Source organism: Mesoplodon densirostris, chromosome 1 (assembly GCF_025265405.1).
Source record: "Mesoplodon densirostris isolate mMesDen1 chromosome 1, mMesDen1 primary haplotype, whole genome shotgun sequence".
NCBI classification, from domain to species: domain Eukaryota; kingdom Metazoa; phylum Chordata; class Mammalia; order Artiodactyla; family Ziphiidae; genus Mesoplodon; species Mesoplodon densirostris.
Window position 1 is genome coordinate 70,158,686 of NC_082661.1, and position 19,294 is coordinate 70,177,979.

Below are 19,294 nucleotides of genomic sequence, written 5' to 3' on the forward strand. Positions count from 1 at the left end.
AGAAAAATAAACCTGAGGCAAGCAAAAAGAAGGAAACAATAGAGTAGAATCAATGAAATTGAAAAGAGGAAAGCAATAGAAAAAAAATCAGTTGGAACAACAAGCAGGTTCTTCCAAAAAAATTGATAAAACTCTAGCAAGACTGAAAACTATAAACTGAGAGAACATACAAATTAAGAAAATCAGGAATGAAACAGAAGCTATCACTACAGTCTCTGCAGCCATTAAAAGGATAATAAAGGAATACTGTGAACAACTTTATACTCATAAATTTGACAACTTAGAAGAAATGGACCAATTCCTCAAAATCCACAAGCTACCAAAACTTAACCAAGAAAAAATTAACTTAATTCTATCTTTTTTATATAAATTGAATTTATAATTTAAAAGCTCCTGAAAAATGGAGTTCCATGTCCAGATAATTTCACGGGAGACTTATAACAAATATTTAAAGAATTAAATTTAAATAATTTTATACAGTCTCTTCCAGGAAGCAGAAGAGAAGTGAACACTTCCCAATTCAATTTGTGAACTTGTATTACCCTGATACCAAAGGCAGATAAAGACAGTGCATTGCCTCTTCATTTTGTTTGTGGTTTCCTTTGCTGTGCAAAAGCTTTTGAGTTTAATTAGGTCCCATTTGTTTATTTTTGTTTTTATTTCCATTACTCTGGGAGACAGATCAAAAATGATATTGCTGCGATTTATGTCAAAGAGTGTTCTGGCTTATGTTTTCCTTTAAGAGTTTTATCGTATCCAGTCTTGTATTTAGGTCTTTAATCCATTTTAAGTTTATTTTTGTGTATGGTGTTAACAAATGTCCTAGTTTCATTTTTTTACATGCATCTGTCCAGATTTCCCAGAACCATTTATTGAACAGACTGTTTTCTCCATTGTATAGTCTTGCCTCCTTTGTCATAGATTAATTGACCATAGGTGCATGGGTTTATTTCTTTCTGGGCTTTCTATCATGTTCCACTGATCTATATTTCTGGTTTTTTGTGCCAGTACCATACTGTTTTTTTTTTAATGGCATGATAGTTTATATGAAAAGTCACTCATAATCTACAAAATGACAACTAGAACAAATGAATTTAACAAAGTTACAGTTTCCAAGTTTTTTAAATTAATTAATTTATTTTATTTTTAACATCTTTATTGGAGTATAATTGCTTTACAATAGTGTGTCAGCCTCTGCTTTATAACAAAGTGAATCAGTTATACATATACATATGTTACCATATCTCTTCCCTCTTGCGTCTCCCTCCCTCCCACCCTCCCTATCCCACCCCTCTAGGTGGTCACAAAGCACCGAGCTGATCTCCCTGTGCTTTGCGGCTGCCTCTCACTAGCTATCTATTTTACGTTTGGTAGTGTATATATGTCCATGCCACTCTCTCACTTTGTCCCAGCTTACCCTTCCCCCTCCCCATATCCTCAAGTCCATTCTCTAGTAGGTCTGTGCTTTTATTCTTGTCTTACCCCTAGGTTCTTCATGACATTTTTTTTTCTTAGATTCCATATATATGTGTTAGCATACGGTATTTGTCTTTCTCTTTCTGACATACTTCACTCTGTATGACAGACTCTAGGTCCATCCACCTCACTACAAATAACTCAATTTCGTTTCTTTTTATGCTGAGTAATATTCCATTGTATATATGTGCCACATCTTCTTTATCCATTCATCTGATGATGGACACTTAGGTTGCTTCCATCTCCTGGCTATTGTAAATAGAGCTGCAATGAACATTTTGGTACCTGACTCTTTTTTAATTATGGTTTTCTCAGGGTATATGCCCAGTAGTGGGATTGCTGGGTCATATGGTAATTCTATTTGTAGTTTTTTAAGAAACCTCCATACTGTTCTCCATAGTGGCTGTACCAATTCACATTCCCACCAGCAGTGCAAGAGTGTTCCCTTTTCTCCACACCCTCTCCAGCATTTGTTGTTTCTAGATTTTTCAATGATGGCCATTCTGACTGGTGTGAGATGATATCTCACTGTAGTTTTGATTTGCATTTCTCTAATGATTAATGATGTTGAGTATTCTTTCATGTGTCTGTTGGCAATCTGTATATCTTCTTTGGAGAAATGTCTATTTAGGTCTTCTGCCCATTTTTGGATTGGGTTGTTTGTTTTTTTGTTATTGAGCTGCATGAGCTGCTTGTAAATTTTTGAGATTAAGCCTTTGTCAGTTGCTTCATTTGCAAATATTTTCACCCATTCTGAGGGTTGTCTTTTGGTCTAATTTATGGTTTCCTTTGCTATGCAAAAGCTTTGAAGTTTCATTAGGTCCCATTTGTTTATTTTTATTTTTATTTCTGTTTCTCTAGGAGGTGGGTCAAAAAGGATCTTAGAGGAAAACATAGACAGAACACTCTATGACATAAATCGCAGCAAGATCCTTTTTGACCCACCTCCATACTGTTTTGATTAGTGTAGCTTTGTAATATAGTCTGAAGTCAAGGAGCCTGATTCCTCCAGCTCCATTTTGCTTTCTCAAGATTGCTTTGGGGGACTTCCCTGGTGGTTCAGTGGTTAAGAATCCACCTGCCAATGCAGGGGACACGGTTTCGAGCCCTAGTCCAGGAAGATCCCACATGCCATGGAATAGCTAAGCCCATGTCCACAACTACTGAACCTACACTCTGTAGAGCCCATGAGCTATAACAACTGAGCTCATGTGCCACAACTACTCAAGCCCACGCACCTAGAGCCCATGATCCGCAACAAGAGAAGCCACCACAATGAGAAGCCCGTGCACTGCAACAAGGAGTAGCCCCTGCTCGCCGCAACTAGAGAAACCCCGCATGCAGTGACGAAGACCCAACACAGCCAAAAATAAATAAATAAATGTATTTTTTTTTTTAAAAGATTGCTTTGGCTATTCGAGGTCTTTTGTGTCTCCATACAAATTTTAAGATTTTTTGATCTAGTTCTATGAGAAATGCCATTGGTAATTTGATAGGGATTGTACTGTATCTGTAGATTACCTTGGGTAGAATAGTCATTTTAACAATATTGATTCTTCCAATCCAAAAACATGGTATATCTTTCCAACTGTGTTGTCTTTGATTTCTTTCATCAGCGTCTTATAGTTTTTGGAGTACAGGTCTTTTGTCTCCTTAGTTAAATTTATTCCTAGTTATTTTGTTCTTCTTGATGCGATGGTAAATGGGATTGTTTCTTTAATTTCTCTTTCTGATCTTTCTTTGTTAGTGTATAGAAATACAACAGATTTCTGTGTATTAATTTTGTATCCTGCAACTTTACCAAATTCATTGATGAGCTCCAGTAGTTTTCTGGTAGCATCTTTAGGATTCTCTATGTATAATATCATGTCATCTGCAGACAGTGACAGTTTTACTTACTCTTTTCAAATTCGTATTCCTTTTATTTCTTTTTTTTCTCTGATTACTGTGGCTAGGACTTCCAAAACTATGTTGAATAAAAATGACAAAAGTGGAAATCCTTGTCTTGTTCTTGATCTTAGAGGAAATCCTTTCAGCTTTTTGCCATTGAGTATGATGTTAGCTGTAGGTTTTTCATATATCTTTATTATGTTGAGATATGTTCCCTCTATGCCCACTGTCTGGAGAGTTTCTATCATAAATGGGTATTGAATTTTGTCAAAAGGTTTTTCTGCCTCTATTGAGATGAACACATGGTTTTTATTCTTCAATATGTTGATGTGATGTATCACACTGATTGGTTTACGGACAACCCACAGAATGGGAGAAAATATTTGCAAACAATGTGACCAACAAGGTATTAGTCTCCAAAATTTACAACCAGCTCATGTGGCTCAATATCCAAAAACCAAGCAACCCAATCCAAAAATTGGCAGAAAACCTAAACAGACATTTCTCCAAAGAAGATATACAGATGGCCAAGGGGCACATGAAAAGATGCTCAACATCACTAATTATTAGAGAAATGCAAATCAAAAGTACAATGAGATATCACCTCATAGCAGTCAGAATGGCCATCATTAAAAAGTCTACAAAAAATAAATGCTGAAGAGGGTGTGGAGAAAAGGGACCCCTCCTAAACTGTTGATGAGAATGTAAACTGGTACAGCCACTATGGAGAATAATATGGAGGTTCCTCAAAAACTAAAAATAGAGCTATTATATGATCCAGCAATCCCACTCCTGAGCATATATCTAGAGAAAAACGTGGTTCAAAAGGATACATGCGCTTCAGTATTCACTGCAGCACTGTTTACAGTAGCCAAGACATGGAAGCAAACTAAATGTTCACCAAGATGTGGTACATATATACAATGGAATATTACCCAGCCATTAAAAAGAATGAAATAATGCCATTTGCAGCAACCTGGATGGACCTGGAGATTATCATACTAAGTGAAGTAAGTCAGACAAAGGCAAATATCATATGATGTCACTTATATGAGGAATCTAAAAAAAATATGATGATACAAGTGACCTTATTTCCAAAAGAAAAACAGACTCACAGACTTAGAGATTGAATTTATGGTTACTGGGGGGAAGGGTGGAAGGGAGGGATAGATTGGCAGTTTGGGATTGACATGTACACACTGCTATATTTAAAACAGATAACCAACAAAAACCTACTGTATAAATAAGTAGATAAATAATTTTTTAAAAAGTGCAGTGAAAGAAAATTATAGACCAATATCTCTCATGAATATTGGAATGTGCATAGGAAACACTCCACAAGTGTGAATTACCATTATTTGCTTCCTATTTCTTACTCCATGCCTCCTCTTTGTAAAGAATGCAAATTATGCATTTCTTTTGGAATTCAGCCCAAGGGGAGATGTTTGGCTCCATCTCATTCAATCAGACAGTGAGAGTAGGTTGTGTGTTCTGCATTGCCTTTGTTGCTCTGTCCTGTGAAGGAGGTTGAACCATGCTCACAATCAGTTTGTCCATGTGAACAAAACATTTGCCTCTCCCTTGTTCCACATCTTTCCTCTCCATCGCATCTATCAGTCTTACTTTGTTAGGCACTGCAAAAGTTTTAGAAGTAAGCAGAAGCGAGCACAGATTTAATCTATAAATTAAACCATTAAGCAACAAAAACAGTGTCCTGCACTGACACAGAGAGATGACACTTTAGGGTCTGCAAATCCCACCATGTAGCTGGCAGGTGGGGAGGGCCGTGGACTTGCATCTTGCCTTTGCATCATCCCACAATTTCTTCTGCCCTAAACTACCTTGGCCCGGGGAGCTGGATGGCATTTGAGAGTCTCCCCTTGATGGTACTTGGCTTACAGGTGGCAGATGGAAACTCACCATTAATCTCCTGGGACAGAGACACGGCCAGAATCAGCCTAGTGTGAGAACAGTGAGGACTAGCGTGTTCGAATGGCTTGATGACTTTTGTGGCTGAAATCAAATTTAAAAATTTAAAAACAGCTTATTACTGTGAATGTTATTAAAGGCATATGTATCAAGCACAGTTCAGGTTTGATAAGCTCCTTTTTATTTGTCTGATATGAGCTAACGGAAGGCCCAGCATCCCATTATTGGATTTCTTAGTCTAGAGGGTATTTCTAGCTCCTCTCTTGCTGGATATTAAGTCTCTGAGAATCACTGGAAGTGAGCATGGTGGGTGAGCCCCCCTCTCTATCTGCTCCCCTTCGAAGATCAAACTGGACAGAAAATGGTCTTAGGAGACGCTCGGCTCCTCGTCCTTGTGGGTGGACAGGTTAAGGACAGAGGAGATGAATGTTGGAGACACGTGGCTTGTCCTACTGCCAGGGCTTCCAGAATGACCATCCCACGGAGTCATCTCTGGGCAGTTGACTCCTTTTGCCTCAGGAAAGGTAGTGAAAGGCATTTGTTTCCAGTGGTCAAGTGGCATTGTGCTGCTGGAAGACTAAGAAGGTTTAGGATTTCCTGCAGAAGGTCCCTTTCCTTTCCATGCCTCCCCAGCCATTAATAACACACCGCTGGTTGAAGAGACCAGGTACTGGGCAAGGTGAGATGAAGTGAGAGGGAGCGCCGGAGATGCTCTAACTGGACATTTGAGGCAGATCATTCTTTGTCATGGGGCCATCCTGTTCATTGTAGGATGTTTAGCAGCATCCTTGGCCTCTAATCACTAGATGCCAGTAGCATCCCTTCCAGTGTGACAACCAAAAATGTCTCCGGATGTCATCAGATGTCCCCACTGGAACACTGGTTGGAAACCACTGCTCTAAACTGGGAAGAGGATGATGGATAAGAGTAGAGAGTTGGGATTAGGGAGCGTTGTGAGGGAGCAGGTAGGGGTGAGAGAGTGACAACAATGAGTGTCTTTGGGACTGTTAAGTCCATGGCCAAGGGCAAAAAATGGAAAAGCAGCAATGGATCATCAGGGGGCACTTGCCCTGGCACAAGACATCAAACTCCAGACCCCTTATGATTATCCCAAACTCAGGTGACCAACTGGGGCAACTTCTCCTGCTGAATCCCAGCTTCTGGCACAGGGCTGGCTGTGTAGTAGAAGCCTACTGAGTGTTTGTTGGTGTGTGCATGAGCTCATATTTGTGAAGTAGTCCCTGAGGCCATTCACCAGCATTTTTTTTTTTTTTTTTTTTTTTTTTTGCTGTACGCGGGCCTCTCACTGCCGTGGCCTCTCCCGTTGCGGAGCACAGGCTCTGGACACACAGGCCCCGCGGCCATGGCTCGCGGGCCCAGCCGCTCCGCGGCATGCGGGATCCTCCGGGACCGGGGCACGAACCCGTGTCCCCTGCATCGGCAGGCGGACTCCCAACCACTGCGCCACCAGGGAGGCCCCACCAGCATTTTTTTATTAAGAAAGCTCATCTGTGAGCATGACGCCCAGACCACTTTGCTGTTGCCCCATGTAGCATTGCTTTTATGGAATTGGACTTTGATGCATTCAGTCTATCTTGAGGAACATCACACAAAAATCCTGTTAAACTTGCAACTCTGTTCAGAGCTATTTTATATAGCTCATTGATCACCACGTTATGGAATGCCATCTTTTTTTTTTTTTTTTTTTTTTTTTTTTTTTTTTTTTTTTTTTTTTGCGGTACACGGGCCTCTCACTGTTGTGGCCTCTCCCTCTGCGGAGCACAGGCTCCGGACGCGCAGGCCCAGCGGCCATGGCCCACGGGCCCAGCCGCTCCATGGCACGTGGGATCCTCCCGGACCGGGGCACGAACCTGTGTCCCCTGCACCGGCAGGCGGACCCTCAACCGCCGCGCCACCAGGGAAGCCCTGGAATGCCATCTTGATAAGAATCCAGTGGGAGAAATTTCCCTCTGGCTTCTGCACCAGCAATAAACATATGAAACATAAAAATAAACAATTGATTTGTTTTTTCACTTTGACCCTTGATTCATGAAGCTGGTCATGATTCTCACTTTGCTCTGGTTGCTGGGAAGGTTAGAAATGCATTGATGGCCTACTTCAGGCAAGCAGGCAAGCTCTTCGGGCATGGATTGGGGTATTTTTGCCTGCATCCATTTTCTTGTATTCCTTTATTATTCTTTTTTTTTTTTTTTTTTTTTTTTTGCAGTATGCGGGCCTCTCACTGTTGTGGCCTCCCCCGTCGCGGAGCACAGGCTCCGGATGCGCAGGCCCAGCGGCCATGGCTCACGGGCCCAGCCGCTCCGCGGCATATGGGATCCTCCCAGACCGGGGCACGAACCCGTATCCCCTGCATCGGCAGGCGGACTCTCAACCACTTGTGCCACCAGGGAGGCCCCCTTTATTATTCTTTGATTTGGTCTGTGGCTTACTTATTTTTAATTGTATTATGTTATATGTATTTTGCAAGTCACTTTTAATCCGTCTTGGAATAGGTAGGAAATTAATACATTTTTTAAAAAACCCAAAGGATGTTGGATTCTTCATGTTGGCCTATGTCAATGTCCAGGCCAGGACTGATGCCATCCCAGCTCCTGACCTTCTTTGATCTTGCATATTAAGCCTAATTATCCACATTTCTCCATGGGCAGCATTACTGCAGTCAAGTGCATGTTTTTCATTTGTGATCTCCATCATTTCCATGACAATATGCAACAGCATCATGAGAACATAATTATAATTCCAGTCCAATAAGAAGCAAAAGAGGCAATGGCACTGAGCTGTGGAACAGCACAAAACTACAGAGAGATCAATGCAAGGTCACTCTCTGTTCTCCAATAATAACATTGAGTCTCCTGGAGAATGTAGGGTCCATGGCCCAGGGTGACGATGCATCTGCAGCGAGGAAAAGCCATAATCTGAGTTATTGCCTAAATTATTGCTATCTTTGTATTTTGGATTTTCTCTTTAGAATTCATTCTGGTCTGCAAGTTTCTCCCCTGAAAATTCATGTTGCTCCTCCAAAAAGTTCTGATGGAATACTGAATGAGATGCCCTTTGACAGTTTAGCTGTGAATTGAGGGTGCAAGAACTCACTGGTCATTAACATAGCGTTTCAATAGTCCATCAACTATTAGAATACAAATTGAGCATCTGTAGGAGCGTATTACAGCTGATTCCTGTCATTTCTTTCTGAGCATCTAAACCCTTATCTCCAGTAGCAAATACGTGGAAAGATGCATCAGATGACTCTTTCAATTCCAAGTGACAGAAACACAGTGTTAAGTAGCTTAAATCAAAAAGTACAGTCATTGCCCATGTAAATAGGAAGTTCAGGGACAGACCACTCTTCCGCCCAGGCTGGAGCCCTCACCTCCAGCAGGGCCTCTCTCTGCTTTCAGCCCTTCAGCCCTGCTTGACTCTCTGCAGCTTCACTCTACAGATGGGTCTTATCTTCATTTTGGGCCACAGGATCTAGACAGCCTCAGTTGCAACTTCTAGTCGAGCACACCTAGAGCAAGGTCCTCATCCACACACTGACCCCAGGAGCACTCTGAGGGGGCCTGATGAAACAACACCAGTGGCCAGAAGACGCGCGTAAACTTTCTAGTCATATTGTCATCCTTTGTTGAGAGGGAGAAGCAGGAATCATCAGACGGCTCCAGCACGTGTGCCTTAAGTGAGGGGGGAGAGTCCCAGGTGAATCGTAAGTGGGGGAATGGAGGGTGTTTAGATACCAGACTTGCTACAAGCAAATGATGTCTCTTGTACACTTCTTTTTTTTTTTTTTAAAGAAGATTTTGGGGGTAGGAGTTTATTAATTAATTTATTTATTTTTGCTATGTTGGGTCTTCGTTTCTGTGCGAGGGCTTTCTCTAGTTGTGGCGAGTGGGGGCCACTCTTCATCGCGGTGTGCGGGCCTCTCACTATCGCAGCCTCTCTTGTTGCAGAGCACAGGCTCCAGACCCGCGGGCTCAGTAATTGTGGCTCACGGGACCAGTTGCTCCGTGGCATGTGGGATCCTCCCAGACCAGGGCTTGAACCAGTGTCCCCTGCATTGGCAGGCAGATTCTCAACCACTGCGCCACCAGGGAAGCCCCATTCTTCTTGAACATAGACAAAACAAAGTCACTTCATCATACAAAGTCAGTATTACCATGATACCAAAACAGGGTCAGCACAAAGGTAGGAAAATATAAGCCAGTGTCACTTGGAACGTCTGATGCAAAAATCCTAAATGAATAAACCTGAACCCAGTTAAAAAAAAAAAATATATATATATATACATATATATATAGTATGTGTTATATATAATATACTTATATATATTTATTATACATTATTATATTATATATATTATATAAGTTATAAATTTAAAATATATATTATAAATATATACTTATATATTTATTTATTATTATATATGTTATATATAATACACAGATACACATATATATGTGTATATATATATACACATAGATATACATATATATATGTGTGTTTATCAAGTAAGGTTTAGTCTAGAAATGCAAAGACAGTTTAATGTTAAAAAAAATAAAACCTTTGAACCCATCCGATAAAAATTCTTAGTGGTCTAGAAAGCAACTTTCTTAACTGGGTAAATGATATCCATCAAATATCTACAGCAAACAATTTACTTAATGGAGAAACATTTTACTAAATTTCAGAACAAGATAAAAATGCCCAGCATCACCTCTTATAATCAATGTTTTACTGGAGGTCCTGGGTAGTAAAATAAAACAAGAAAAAGTAAACAGCATAAGGATTGCAAGAGTATAAACATGGCAGTTTTTTGTAGAATACATAATCATCTTCATATAAGTGGAAAAAATATAAGAAAGGTATTAGAACTAATAACTAAGAGGTCAGCCAAGCTGCTAGATTTAAGATAAACATAAGCAATTCTGGAGTGTATTTTCCCCTAGCAATGACCATTTAGTACACCTTACTTTAAAAGATTATCTTCACAATAGCAATAAAATTTATTTTAAAATATCAGAATACTCTGCTCAATGTTATGTGGCAGCCTGGATGGGAAGGGAGTCTGGGGGAGAATGGATACATGTATGTGTATGGCTGAGTCGCTTCTCTGTACACCTGAAACTATCACAATGTTGTTAATCAGCTATACTCCAATATAAAATAAAAAGTTAAAGTAGTCATAAAAAAATGCATACATGCCAGGCCCTTAAGTAGAAAATTATAAAACTTTATTGACAAACATAAAAAGAAGACCAGAATAAATAGATATTTCATGTTCATGGAAAGGTTGGAAAGTTCCAGCATCATAAAAGTGCTAATTCTCTTTAACTTGTAAATTAAACATAATTCCAACAAAAGTCAGAGTTTTTCAAGAAACCAGATACATTTATTCTAAAATTCCCATGAAAGAGAAAAGGTTAATACAGATGGCTATGACCATGTTGAAAGACAGATTGAAGTGTGGCTTTTACAAAGTGTTCGCTAAGGAGGCCCTTGGTTACCTGCTCCATGCTCCAGTGTGTCAAGAGCATCTTTTTTTGATTCTCTCCATCCTCGCATGGGCCCAGATAGTCCACCCAGAAAAAATAGTTTCTGGAAAAGGCCAGTGCCTCCAGGCTGGGAGCCTACCTTGGGCAAGGCTCCTGGGCAAGCTTTATTTTTTAACCTCTGCATGAGCATCCAACTTCTGCAATGCATCAATTGGAGCAGTGATCACACACCAGACAGCTTATACTTGTCCTAAAGCAAACATAAAGTCCAGCTGGTGCCCTCCAGGTGGCCCTGGACAACCCCACAAGCCCCTGGACCACCTCTTTCCTGCCTGGTCAGGCAGCTACTGCTCCAGCCCTGAAGTGATCCTGAAAGAGAATGGAAGAAGCTGGTCTGCATCATCACCCTTGGATTGTCAGTGGCTAAGATGCTGAAACTGGGGGGATGGGAGGTGCTGTCCCCAAGACCCTACTGAGTCCTGGACTCCCAGCACCAGAAGGTTCATGCTGTCCCTCTGTCTGGGTCACAGTCCCTGTGTGTACCAGACCCAGGGTACCCTTCATCTACAAAGACCTCTCCACCCACCTCAGTTGCTGGAGAGATGACTTCCTCCCTCCACATGCCCACTGCACCCTAGAGAGATTTCTAGAGCCCCTGTACCCCTGCATGACCACTGACTGTTGACTTAGCCCTTCTCTCCTAGGGGACTGTGTGCCCCGTCAGAGTGAGGACAGTTGCTTTGTCCCAGTGTCCCCAGTACACCACCCAATGCCTGTCACAGGACAGGTACTCTGTAAACATCTGGTAAATTAACAGTTTGGGGTCACAATATATCACCCCCCTCCTCCTTGCTTTGATTCTGATCCTTATAAACATCAGGTGAGATATACAAGGAGAACTGTGACTCTTGGGCAGCCATTTCTTCTCTCTCTGGATCCCAATCCCTGTAATACAGGGCGGGTGGGACTAGATGGCATTTAAGGTTCCTTCCACCCCTGGAATCCCTCATCCCGTAAGCACATGGTCTGTCACCTCTCCTGTGGCCGAATCAGGCTCCCTCCTCAGGGCTGCATGCCCAGGTCAGAGAAACACAGCGAGTACATATTACAGCAGCATCTCTGCAGTGTGTGGTTGTAAGAGCTCGATGAGAGTGGGGTGTCTGAGTCTTGTTTTCACCCTGACAGTGGCTCACGGAGGCCCTTCTTCCCTCTTCTGTCGAACGAGGGGAATGGCCTGGCTGGCCCAGGTCTAATAGTCAAGGATCTGAGACACAGATCTAAGCATCCAGGACAACATCCTGTCATTCTGTGATGCCCTTATTACAGTTCATGGTTCTGTATGGAATGTGACGACATTTTATGACGTGATTCTAGTTTACAATTGTTTGACGCCATTCTCAGGGTTTTTATGTTGGTGCTTCAGCCCTTAAAAGGCCTAAGTGCAACTTCTGTTGCTTTGGGGGGAAAATACACTCAAAACCTTAGTGGCTCAAAATACAACCATTTCATTATCTCATGTTCTGTAAGTTGACTGGGCTCATCAGGGCGGCTCTGCTGCTCCATGTGATGTCAGCTGGGACTGCAGCAGAATATCCAAATTCCCAGGGTGGCTCACTCTCATGGCTACTGGTTGGCGCTGGCTGTCACTGAGTGCTCAGCTGGGGCTCTTGAACAGAGCGCCTTGGTTTTCCTTCTCGTGGCCTCTCCATAGGGCTTGGGCTCTGGCCGGGTTCTGAGAAGCAACGTGAGTAGAAACTGCCAGTTCCCTTAAAGCCTGGATGTGTCTTACCAGAGCATCACTGCCTCCAAGGGCTGCAGAAACAAGATCCTTGTGGGGAGCGGCATGTGTGGGGAGGACAGGGGAATGCGTGGCGAAGGGGCTGCAGCTTTGGAGACCAGCTACTTAAGTCCTGACAACATCTAATTACAACATATACTAAAAACAAAGTAACTGTTGGAGTCCAGTATTGGTTCAAGTGCCATTTGTCAGCCAGAGGACTGGTGCTCTGTCATAGAACACTGTAACTTGGGCAACATCAGTGCCTCTCTGAGCCTCAGTTTGCTCTTCTGTAAAATGGGGCATCGGTCTTGAGGGCATCGGAGTCATCTCCATCCCTAACTTTCTCTGCCCCTCGGTGCTCCTAGGTACTCCTTCCAGGACGAGGAGGACATGTTCATGGTGGTGGACCTACTGCTAGGAGGGGACCTACGTTATCACCTGCAACAGAATGTACATTTCACAGAGGGGGCCGTGAAGCTCTACATCTGCGAGCTGGCCCTGGCCCTGGAGTATCTGCAGAGGTATCACATCATCCACAGGTAACCAGGCTGCTGGAGGGATGCTGGGGGGTAGGGTGTGATGGGAGGAGTCTGCAGCCATTGAGAGTATTTTCTCACTGACATTCTTTAGAAGTGGCAGTACATGGAGATCATAAAAAGCAGAACAGCTTTATTGCTTTTACCTTCTCTACCTACTCCCTTGTCACATGCATCGAGGTGGAACACTCCCACTGCCTGTGTAACCTCCTCTCTTGGTACCCCACTGCTTAGAGACGTGGCTGGTGGTTGGCCTTTGCTTCTCCATCCTGATGTGTCTTTGGGAGGCTGGAATGTTCTGTCCCTCTAGCATCAGGTTAGAAAAGTCACAGTGGCCTGAGATGGGAATGCAAGGGATTCTCCTCTATTCCTTTCCTTACTTTGAAATCAGTGCTGTGTATCATGGAGGATTTCTTCCTCTTGGGAAGCTTCAGTGCTGGCTCTGGGCTTTGGATATAAGCTCTGAGTTTCTGCTGCTTCCTCAGGGCCTTTGCTTCTCCCCGCCCGTGCACAGCACCACCACATCCAACCTGGTGAGCAAGGCAAGTTTGACTGCAGGGGCAGGAGACCAGCAAGAGGCTTCAGAAAGCAATGGTTTCATTAATAAAGTCTTCTCAGGCTTCCCTGGTGGCACAGTGGTTGAGAGTCCGCCTGCCGATGCAGGGGACACGGGTTCGTGCCCCAGTCCGGGAGGATCCCACATGTCGCGGAGCGGCTGGGCCCGTGAGCCATGGCCGCTGGGCCTACGTGTCCAGAGCCTGTGCTCCGCAACCGGAGAGGCCACAACCGTGAGAGGCCCGCATACCGCAAAAATAAATAATAATAAAGTCTTCTCTCTGACCACAGAGGAGGGGGCCAGCGTGAGTAGCTCCAAATCTGTTCACCCGTTGTCTTGCACTGTGCCTAGTGGATCTTCTTCTAACTTATACAATTTTGGAGGACTTGGGAAAGACAAGAACTTGAGCTTCAGGGTAAAGACAGTAGATGAAGCACACACACGTGCACACACACACTTACAGTTTCTCCTTTCTAAAATCTCCATATATTGACAGTAAGGAGGGTTTGAAAAATGGTAAATTCACAAGGATGGGGAAAACTAAAGAGGAGACTATAGCAAAACATGGTGGGGAGGGGGATTAGAAAGAAGATGTAGAGTAGAAATGACTTAGGACGCCAGAAACTGAATTTTGAGTTGTCCCTGGGAAGAACCATGAATTGATAGGCACTAAAGAATCCGCCTGCAAGGCTCAGGAATGGGGAGTCATCAGTATCGATGGAAGGAGGAAGAGGGGGTAAAAGAGAGGCTAAAATGAGGTTCATTGTTTGAAAGCCTTTTAAGATGTATTGAGAACCCCCAGTCTGCTTACCCATCCTGAATAACTGGATGGCTGTCCCTTCCTCTTACAAGCAGAAGACTGAAGGTTTGTTCCCTCAGGTGAGTAAAATAGAGAGTGTCTGGACTGAAAGACGTCAAGCCTCTTGAGTTGGGATATGGTACTGAAAATAGCACGACTAAGTAGATGCATCCATACCAGATGCTCAGATAACACATCCTCCCCACTTCCAGCTGGGCTCAGGCCTTCCTCCTCCTGAATGGACACATGAATGATTTCAGTGGGGGTTTGGCTGAGCCAAGAGGAAAGAGATTTAGACATCAGAAGTTCCCTGAGACCCTTGGAGTGTAGTTCAGGGTCAGCAAGCCCTGCTCATTTGTTATAAGCTCCCAACTAAGTTAGTGACAACTAAAGATTATCAGACATCCAGAGAAATCTTCTCACATGAATATTGAGAGCCACGCAGTCAAATGGAAAAAGAAACAAAAGCTTGGAATAAACAGAGACTCTGCCAGGAGAAGACACTATCTAAAGAGCTATGATCAGTATTTTCAGCGGGATGAAAAGATTTTTGCAATTGTAAAATAAGAAGTACTATGTGTATTTAAAATTCAAAGGACAAACATCAGATCAGAGCTCTTATAAATTAAAAATATGAATGTAGAAATGAAAAATTCAAAAGATAAATGTGTTGGAAGATAAAACTTGAAGATATCCTATGCACAGTAGAATAAAAAGACAAAAAGAAAATATAAGAAAAGTAGAGGACCAGTACAGTAAGTCCAATATCAGAGAGAGAGAGAAGGAAGGAAGAGGGAGAGAGAGAGAGAAAGGAAGGAAGGAAGGGAGGGAGGAAGGGAGGGAGGGAGGGAGGGAGGGCGGGAAGAAAGAAAAGTGAGAAAACATAAACATAGGGGAAGAAATCATCAATGAAATAAAGAAAATCTCCTGGACCTGAAATATATGAATTTCCAGACTGAAGGGTCCACCAAGGATACAGTGACTAGAAACAGACATATATCAAAACAAATTTTGGATCCAATAAGCTTGCACTGTAGAACAATAGTTTGGGATTATCAAACACCAGAAGGCAGTGGAAACATGCTTATCAATCAAATGTGAGATGTACGTTTTCACAAGTTCAAGGTCTCAAAAAATACACTTCTCATATACCTTTTCTCAAGTAGCTGTTAGAAAATGACATGGACTCCACTAAAATGAAGGACTAAATCAAGGAGGAAGAAATGGAATACGGAAAGCTGGAGCTCCAGCAAAGAAGAGAGAGGCAAAGGAAATCTTCTGGATGATGGGTGGGTCAAGGATGTCAGCTGTGCCTGCGGTGTAGACCATGACCAGTTCTGATTGGAGTCAGATCAGAAGTCCCTGGGAGAGACTTCTTCAGGAAGAGCAAGCTGATAGAATTCCTAAGACATCTGGCTGCCTTGAGATGTTTATTTATTTGGCAAAGAATCTGAAGTTGAATAAGTGAGAAGTTCAGGGAAAAAACTCAGCAATAAATAGAAGATATTTTTTAACTCCAGGGAATGAAAGTGTTGGACAGGACATTGCATATCATACAACTTACTACATGAATCATCTCTGCGTAGCACGCTTAATCATAATCACCTAACCCCTAAAAATTGACCTAGCCAAAAATACAATAATACCCCATTAGGGGATGTGAGGAAATGGGAAGATGAGTGTGTCTTGTGGAGACACACGAAGAAAAGACTGCTACATACTCATCTTCCATAGCGGGAAGCCAGCAGATAGAGCCGGAAATTGAAAAGTCAAGGAGTCCTGTACATCAGTCATTTCAAGATAAGGAGCTAAATACCAAAATTATAGCCTGGGAGAGATAAATGGATGGAGAGGGAGAAATCAGGGAGAAAGTGATAGGGATTGTTGCTATATTGTAACAAAACTTTCAGCACAATTTGATTCTTGGAACTGTTCCCCTGTATAATTTTGACACAAATAGTAACAAACATAACAAAATGCAAATGAAGACGAGGAAGGAGGGAGAGGAGAGGTAGAAAGAGGAGGAATGGGGGAGGAGGAGGAAGTGTAGTAGTTCCAGTCGTAACAGTAGTAGTAGTAGTAATAGTAGCAGCAGCAACCCTGGTTGAATAGGAGTAAAGGGACTGTTCAGTGTAATGCAGAGTATTTACTGAGGTCCATTGTTCATTCACACAGTCATTGACTAGCTTTTGCCCACAGGCATTCCGGCTGTGGAATCTGGGTTTATAAGCACTGTGCTATATTTGTTAAGGAAGGTCACCCTATACCAGAGTAGCCTCTGTGGGCTGGCTGGGCTTCTTTGAAGGCAATGAAAGGAGCGAGTTCTTTACCAACCTATTGTACAAGTGTCATTCACCCATTATCACAGTCCTTCCTCTGCTAGTGTATAATAGATGATCTATTTGCCTACATCCCCCCAGACACTGAGTCATGTGGACCTTGGTGAGACACATGCTAGCATCCCAGAGCAGAGCTGACAATAGACCAGGTGGAAAATGGAACTGTCACATAAGAGCATGGTGGTTTGGAACCATCTCATTGTATTTCAACAAATGTTTTTATGTTGCTCTATGTGGGGTCATCTGCCCTCAGATTCCAGATCTACCTGAGAGAAAAGGAGCTATCCAACAATGTAAGGAAATTTTTAACAATCCACTAAAAGTAAATGGAATTACCTTATCATTTCTAAACTTACAGACTTGGCAGAAATTTGAGTCAGGGTTTTTTTCCCCCTCCCATATGGTTCAATAAACCTCTTTTTCATTGTGTATGTATGTACAGACTTGAAATTATGTGTGTCTGTACACATTGTGCATAGGGATATAAGATAATGTTGTGCAATGTTTTGTATTCATTCAACAGCTGAATATGTAAGTCCCCTACTGCATATGTACAAGACACTGTCAGTGCCATATTTTATACAGACTGATGAATGTTGCTTCTTTCCAAGTAGCCACACTTGCAAGTGGTAGGATCATTCCACAAATGCAAGCCTGAGTTGAATTGCCAAGAATTTCTGTCTTCCATCTTGGTGGACTTGGACATGTGACTTAGCTTTTTGGACTTCCATTTCCTAATCTGTAAAATGGGCCTGATGACACCTGCTTCACAAATTCCATGAGATGCAAATTCCATGAGAAAAAGTTCATAAAGGATTTAACTGTGCCTGGGGCCTTTTAGGAGCCTCATTCCTCTTTCTTTCATCTGAGGGAATTGATTTTGAAACCACGTGTTCATTTATACTTAGTGGTGACAAATCTCCATCCTTTGAGGATGATGTAGATCGGTAGAAAATAAAAGGTATTTCAGAGTATAACCCAGTGAACTTGAAAGTGCATAAGCAGGAAAATACCATTGTGGGTTCAAAATATATCATTGTCTTAAAACAATTAGAAGTTTTACTTTTTAGAGCACTTGAGTTGGCCCTTCGTTCTTTCAAAACATTCTGGGCCAAGAAGTGTGCCAGCCCCAGGAAGAAAATGATGGATGGGACACTTTGCCTGCACCTGAGCAGATTCCCTGGGTGGAAGAGACAACCACTCTAGGGGCCAAATTACTGCAGTCCAAGGGGGAGAGGGGACCCAGGACAGGACACCACACAGTGGCGGGCGGAACCTCTGAGGAGGGCACCCAGCCCAGACTGAGGTGGGGGGCAGAGCAGGGGACACAGAGGAGGCTGACAAGGCTTCCTCTGGGACACGCAAATGTGATTTGTGGGACAAGTAGACATTAGCCCAGAGAAGAGGAACGCTGGAGACACTGGGCAGACAGGCTCCTACTGAGAGGCCTGGGTGGGCAGAGCCTGAGCTGGTCAGCTCGGCAGGGAGCACTTCCTGAGGCTCCGGCTGGTGTCAGTCATTGATGGGTTGAAGCTTGGGAGTGATGTGGTCCAACTGGTAATCGAGAATGATGTTCACCAAAGGCACCTCCCCGGGGTGCTCTTCAGCCAGAGCTGGTTACTGGACTAGGTACCCAGAAGGGCCAGGTCATACAGAAGCAGATGACTAACAACAGTGACAGTGGATCAAGTTTGTAAAGCTCTTGTGTGTCAGCACTACTTTAAACTATATATATATATATATATACACACACACACACACACACACACACACATACACGCATGTGTTTGTGTGTGTTTACATATGTGTGTGCATATATATGCATATGTGTATATATTCATATACGTACAAATATCATCTCATTTAATTCTCACATCAATCAAATGGGCTAGGTACTAGGATTATCCTAATTTTTCAGAGCAATTGGGTGATTTGCACTCTGGCACACAGCTGGCAGGTCATGGAACCAGGTTTCAAACCAAGACACTCTGACCCCAGATCCCATGCTGATGAGCACATGCTATCCTGGCTTTCTGCATTGAACTGTCTATAAAACAATTATATGAGTGAGGGTGCCTGCACATCTGAACATAAAAATATGCATGGATGGATCTCATCGACTCCTCACAAGCGCCCCTGAGGAAGGCTCTTCCAGCAGTGCCCATGAAGCAAGGAAGGCTTCTGGTGGTGACACCCCTAGCCTGAGGTCACCCCTGACTCACTGCCCGGCACAGAGGGAGTGCTCCATAACTACATATTGAATCAATGAAGAAATACTAAAGAGAGAAAGGAAAGACACGCCTTACTTGAAATTACTTGAAAATACAAGTTCAAATTCAATAAGTCACTACCCAAATCTTGCACTGCTTCCTGTAACGTTTCTGCCCAAATATCCCTTGATATCCGAGGAGTCAGCCTTTTGAAAATTTCTGGTGGGGCCCAAAGTAGCCAGGCACAAGCATGAAATTCCTTTGAAATC

The 19,294-nt window shown here is 42.8% G+C and overlaps 1 protein-coding gene across 3 annotated transcripts in view; it reads left to right on the plus strand.

Moving 5' to 3' along the window:
- The window catches only part of STK32B (serine/threonine kinase 32B), a 361,645-nt gene that overhangs the window by 224,775 nt on the left and 117,576 nt on the right, over nucleotides 1-19,294 (plus strand). For all 3 annotated transcript variants that reach the window (XM_060087315.1, XM_060087392.1, XM_060087470.1), the window contains one exon: nucleotides 12,951-13,124. In XM_060087315.1, coding sequence (XP_059943298.1) covers nucleotides 12,951-13,124 — 174 coding nt within the window. The remainder of the gene's footprint in view (nucleotides 1-12,950; nucleotides 13,125-19,294) is intronic.